The sequence below is a fragment of the Mandrillus leucophaeus genome, unplaced genomic scaffold (genome assembly GCF_000951045.1).
Source record: "Mandrillus leucophaeus isolate KB7577 unplaced genomic scaffold, Mleu.le_1.0 Scaffold115, whole genome shotgun sequence".
Taxonomy (NCBI): Eukaryota; Metazoa; Chordata; class Mammalia; order Primates; family Cercopithecidae; genus Mandrillus; species Mandrillus leucophaeus.
The window spans coordinates 5,898,047-5,904,250 of record NW_012099765.1 but is presented as its reverse complement, the minus strand read 5'-3'; the positions used below and the strand labels follow the sequence as shown (position 1 = coordinate 5,904,250).

Genomic DNA, 6,204 nt, shown 5'->3' with positions numbered 1-6,204 from the left:
ACCCCCGACCTCCCTCCCTTCCACTTTTGCTCAAGCGTCACCTGCCTCACCCCGCTCCACCCCTCTGCCATAACCCCAATCCCTCTAGCCCTGCCCCCTAATATTGCATAGCACTAACCATGGCCTAATATACTGTGTCATTTACTAACTTGCTGTTAATCATATATTATCTGCCCATCCCCGTATAAGATCCCGAAGGACAGGGATATGCGACTGCTTTGTTCACTGCTGTATCCTTAATGTTTAGATCTGTGCCAAGAGCATAAGCAGAGCCCGGCATATAATTGTTCAGTAGAGGAATGAATCGAATGAGTGACATCAACAGGAGGGACAGTGGGTTGGGAGCTAACACCAGTGAGCTGGTCCATTTTAGTCCATGTTTAGCCTCTTCGAGGTACCTCCACACTGGAAATCCAAAGACACCTAAGATGCCCAGAGGGGCAGTCAAAGCATTCAGGGAACCAGCTCTGACCCGTGAAGTAACTTGCCCCGCTTCACAGCTACTGAGTGTCAGAGCCTGGACTCCAACCCCGGAACAGCCACTCGCAAGCCCTTCATTGCCGTATCATCCGACGGCCACGCAAGGGCCATCTGCCCCTCTTACATAAGCTCCCCAAGCCTTACTTTCCTCATGTGAGAAAAGGAAGACAATGTTACCTCCTTCCTGGGGTTGCTGTGACAGGAATGAATGAGACAATGGATTTATAAAGCGCGTGGCATGGTCCCAGTCCTGTAGTAAACACTCACGAAGGGATAGAAGGATAGCTGCCAGCATCCCCTCATCTCTCCGTCAGTCCACAGATGCATATAAAGGGCCTGTGATGACATAACGGTAGTTTCCGGATATGCAGAGGCAAACAGACCCCACCCTCGTGTGTGTAGAGTCCACGGTGCAAGACGAGCACAGAAACCAATCATTGCACACTCGCATGGGTGCTACGGGGAGAATGAAGGGTTATGTGGGAAACGATAGGATAGGGCTGAAGTGTCCCACTTGATATGGGGGACTCAGAGAAGGCTTCCTTGATGAAATGTCACTGAAGCCAAGGACTAAAGAATGAGGAGAAGCCAGCCAGCAACCTGTAAAGATACGGGTTCCCAGCAAGGAGGGTAGTAAGTGGGAAGGCTCTCGGGGTAAATCTCTGCTAAGGACCCAAAGGCAGTTCACACAGCCAGGGCTCGGTACACAAGGGAGGGCATGACGAGAGACCACAGACGCATCCATCAGTGGCGGGGTCTGGAATGAGACCCTCGCAGAGACTGCATCTGGGGAAGAGCCTACATTTCCTTCCTGAGACCTCCTCCTTCCCGGCTGGGAGAGCTGGGCTCTGGGCAGCAGATCCCAGGGCCGCTCCCACAGTAGAAGGGTGGAGGCTAAGCACCTTTCTCTCTTCCTAGAAACCTCCTGTCCAACCCCTTCAACTGCAACTGCCACCTGGCCTGGCTCGGCAAGTGGTTAAGGAAGAGGCGGATTGTCAGTGGGAACCCTAGGTGCCAGAAGCCGTTTTTCCTCAAGGAGATTCCCATCCAGGATGTGGCCATCCAGGACTTCACCTGTGACGGTGAGAAGGCTGGGGGTCAAGGGCTGCAGGGAAGGCCCTGGGAAGGCAAGGAAGATGGAGATAAAGGATCAGATACTCCCTGAGGTCTGATTCCACTTTGCTTTGGGCACACAGCTGGAGCTCTGGAGAACTTTGCAGATCTGCTGCTAGTCCACATGGCTCCTTCATGCCAGTTAAGAGAAATCGCCCACTTCAGAAGTCATTTTACTTTCATCGGTTAGAAATCTGTCTTCATTAAGACAAGACACTGCTCATTAAAATGAGATACTGCCATCTATGAGAACACTGTTGTACCACATATACTAATCTATCATGTCCACAGTGAGATTGGTACCCCTTAAATGATATGGCACCCTTGTGGAGTGCACAACCTATACAACTGTGCATGGGAGTCCTGGCCTCAGTCTTCCTCTCTGCATCATGATGAGACTCAGAGTATGTACTCATGAGAAACAGACTTCAAGAAAAGTCTTGTCACTGGCTAGGGATATGGATATCTGAGGTTTTGGTTCTCAGGATCCCAGAGGGCCTATTTATTTGCATAAATTCAAGCCAGCACAGTTCTTTACTTGATCAACTTTGGGTTATCTAGAGACAGATAATTAACTGAGATTAAGGCGTAATGGAGGCTTGGGACACACTCACCACCCTGGAGGGACTGTGTAGTTTTGGGAGGAGAGAAGGAAAGGAGAAAGAGGAGCCTCCTGGATGGTCTTCATCTTACCTCAAATGAGGTAGAAGGTAGGCGACACCCGCCAACCACGGATGAGACCAGCAGGTACCCTATTCCTGGTTCTAGCACACAGCTGGGACAGGGGACAACTTGTCTTTGCGGAGAACACGCAGCCTTGCTCACTGGCGCCCCCCAGTGGGGCTTATCTCCCACAATGCTCACCCTCTCTGGGGCTCTCCACAGGCAACGACGAGAGTAGCTGCCAGCTGAGCCCGCGCTGCCCGGAGCAGTGCACCTGCGTGGAGACAGTGGTGCGATGCAGCAACAAGGGGCTCCGCGCCCTCCCGAAAGGCATGCCCAAGGATGTGACCGAGCTGTAAGTACCCCCAGCGCCTCCAAGCACCCTGTCATCTCACCACCAGCAGCATCCTCCATGCTTTACCCCAGAATCTCGAGCAAGGCAACATGGCGAAACTGCCCTGGGGAGACCCTACTTGAATGGATCCCAGCAAGATGGCAGTGGAGCCCTCACCAAGATGGCAGCCATGGGCTTTGACAAGGGCACAGGAAACACGGCTCCCCCAGTGCCTCTGCCTGGCAGGAGAGGAGTCTCTGACCCCGTAATTCCTAAAGCTACCCTGAATATAAGTGGGAGGGTTATTGCCTCATTTTCCATATCATCCCTGAAACCCCTGCTCTGTACACCCTCTTCCTAAGACTCCTCAGCAGTCTCTTAGTCTGATTCCCGCAGCAGTGCAGGATAATTGTGAAAACATTGTCCAGTGGATGCTGTGGCTTACCAAGCACTTTTCTGAATAGGATCCTATTCCAAGTTCAAACAGCCCTGTCAAGCATGAGGCCCCATTGTACAGATGAGGTCTTAGCTCTGAGTCCCATCCATTCTCAGAACGGGAGCTTTCGTATTCCACAGCCCAAGCTCCTGCCACTGACTCCTCAGGTCCTGTCTCTGCACCAGAAACTCCCAGCACAACAAAAAAGGTGTTAGCCTCTTCCTGAAGGGCTCTTAATATTATGGAGAAAATCCTATTTCTGCCCCCTGGAAAGCACAGACAGAAGGACAAAGCGGTCCCCTAGTGAGGGGGCCTCCCTGGAATGCACCAGGAGCACTGCAGCTAGGACCACCCACTCACACAACCAACACACACCATGTGCACACTTGCATCCGTCCACTCCTTCACTCATCCACGCAACACATATTGACCAGGCTTCTCGGGTGTCAGGTACTCTGCTCACATTGGAGAGACAACAGCGAGCAAGATGGGTGTGACCCCTCCACTCCCGGGGCTCATGGTATTAGGGAAGGTAGACATTCACGGGATCATTGCAGATCACATGTGAAGTGACAACTGTGAAAAACGCTACAAAAAAAGAGGTACAAGGTTGCTAGGACATGCAAAGTGAGAAGTATAACAGGGACAGGAAGCTCTAAGAAAGCTGCCCTGGGGAAATGATGCTAGAGCTGCAAGCTGAGGGGTGAGGGGCAGGTCACTAGGAGGGAGGAGGTGGTGCTCCAGGCTGAAATTGCTGCATAAGCAAAGGCCCTGCATGGGAGTGGGCAGAGCCAGGGAGAGGCAACAGGAACAGCCCAAGTGCCCGAACAGGAACACACCCACAAACCAACACCACACACCACACACCCACACCACCACACCCACACACCATACTGACACACCCACACACCACATTGACACACCACCACTCTCATACCACCACACCATCACCACACCCACACAGCACCACACCCACATACACCACACCACCACACCCACACCACACTGATACACCACCACACCCACACAGCACCACACCCAAATACCACCACACCCACACACCACACCATCACCACATTCACACAGCACCATCCCACACACCACCACACCCACACCCCACACCAACACACCACCACAACACCACACCCACACACCACACTGACATACCACCACACCACACACCACCACACCACACACATCTGATGCTTGACTTTGACATCTCTCTTACCAGGCCCTATGCACATCCCCTTTTCTGGGCCAGGTTAGCACATACAGGCATACCTTGGAGATATTGTGGGTTCAGTTCCAGACCACCATAAAGCACAAACTGCAATAAAGCAAGTCACACAAATGTTTTGGTTTCCCAGTGCATATCGAAGTTATGTTTATACTATACCGTAGTCTATTAAGCGTGCAATCTCATTGTGTTGGAAAAAAACAGTGTACCAATGTACATACCTTAATTCAAAAATGCTTTATTGCTAAAATATGCTAATGATCACCTGAGCCTCCAGCGAGCTGTAATCTTTTTCCTAGTGGGGGGTCTTGTCTTGATGTTGATGGCTGCTATCTGATCAGGGTGGTGGCCAAACATTGGGTGGCTATGGCAATTTCTTAAAATAAGACAGTAGTGAGGTTTGTCACATCGATGGACTCTTTCTTCATGAAAGATTTCTCTGTAGTACACAATGCTGTTTAACATCATTTTCCCATAGTAGAAGTTCTTTTAAAATTGGAGTCAAGGCCAGGCACGGTGGCTCATGCCTGAAATCCCAGCACTTTGGGAGGCCAAGGCAGGTGGATCACTTGAGGGTGGAAGTTCGAGACCAGCCTGGCCAACACGGTGAAACCCCACCTCTACTAAAAATACAAAAATTAGTGGGGCATGGTGGCGCACACCTGTGATTCTAGCTATAGGGGAGGCTGAGGTATGAGAATGGCTTGAACCTGGGAGGCGGAGGTTGCAGTGAGCAAAGATTGCACCACTGCACTCCAGCTTAGGCGATAAAGTGAGACTCTCTCTCAAAAAAAAAAAAAAAATTGGAATCAATCCTCTCAAACCCTGCTCTACTTTATCAACTGAGGTTATATAATATTCTAAATCCTTTGTTGTCATTTCCACAACGTTCATAGCATCTTCACCAAAAGTAGATTCCATTTCAAGAAACCAATTTCTTTCCTCATCTGTAAGAAGCAATTCCTTATCTGCTCAAGTTTTAGCCTGAGATTACAGCAATTCAGTCACATCTTCAGGCTCCACTTCTAATGTTAGTTCTCACTATTTTCACCATATCTGCAGCTACTTCCTCCACTGAAGTCTTGAACCCCTCAAGGTCATCCACAGGGTTGGAATCAACTTCTTCCAAACTCCTATTAATGTTGCTATTTTGACCTCCTACCATGAATCACAAATGTTCAAATGGCATCTAGAACAGTGAATCCTTTCCAAAAGGTTTTCAATTTACTTTGCCCAAATCCATCAAAGGAATCACCGTCTATGGCAGTTATGGCCTTATAAACTGTATTTATTAAATAATAAGACTTGAAAGTTGAAATTACTCCTTGATCCATGGGCTGCAGAATGGGTGTTATGTTAGCAGACATGAAAACAACATTAATCTGTGTGTACATCTCCATCAGAGCTCTTAGATGACCAGGTACATTGTCAGTGAGCAGTAATATTTTGAAAGAAATCTTTATGTCTGGGCAGCAGGTCTCAACAATGGGCTTAAAATATTCAGCAAAATATGCCGTAAACAGACGTGCCGTCATCCAGTCTTTGTTGCTGTATTTCTAGAGCACAGGCAGAGTAGATTTAGCATAATTCTTAAAGGCCCTAGGATTTTCCAAATGGTGAATGAGTATTGACTTCAACTTCAAGTCACCATCAGCAGTGGCCCCTAACAAGAGAGTCAGCCTGCCCTTTGAAGCTTTGAAACCAGGCATTGACTTCTCCTCTCTATCGGTGAAAGTCTTAGGTGGCATATTCTTTCAATAAAAGGCTATTTTTGTCTCCATGGAATATCTGTTGTTTAGTATGGCCACCTTCATCAATTATCTTAGCTAGATCATCTGGATAACTTGCTACAGCTTCTCTGTCAGCACTTGCTGCTTCACTTTACACTTTTCTGTTATGAAGATAGCTTCTTTTTGTTCTGTTCTGTTTTGTTTTGTTTTG

The 6,204-nt window shown here is 48.8% G+C and overlaps 1 protein-coding gene across 1 annotated transcript in view; it reads left to right on the top strand.

Moving 5' to 3' along the window:
* Positions 1-6,204, top strand: part of SLIT3 (slit homolog 3 (Drosophila)) — a gene marked incomplete at its 5' end in the record, with an annotated part of 547,731 nt that overhangs the window by 462,524 nt on the left and 79,003 nt on the right. The window contains 2 exons of the mRNA XM_011997974.1: positions 1,399-1,562; positions 2,479-2,611. Coding sequence (XP_011853364.1) covers positions 1,399-1,562; positions 2,479-2,611 — 297 coding nt within the window. The remainder of the gene's footprint in view (positions 1-1,398; positions 1,563-2,478; positions 2,612-6,204) is intronic.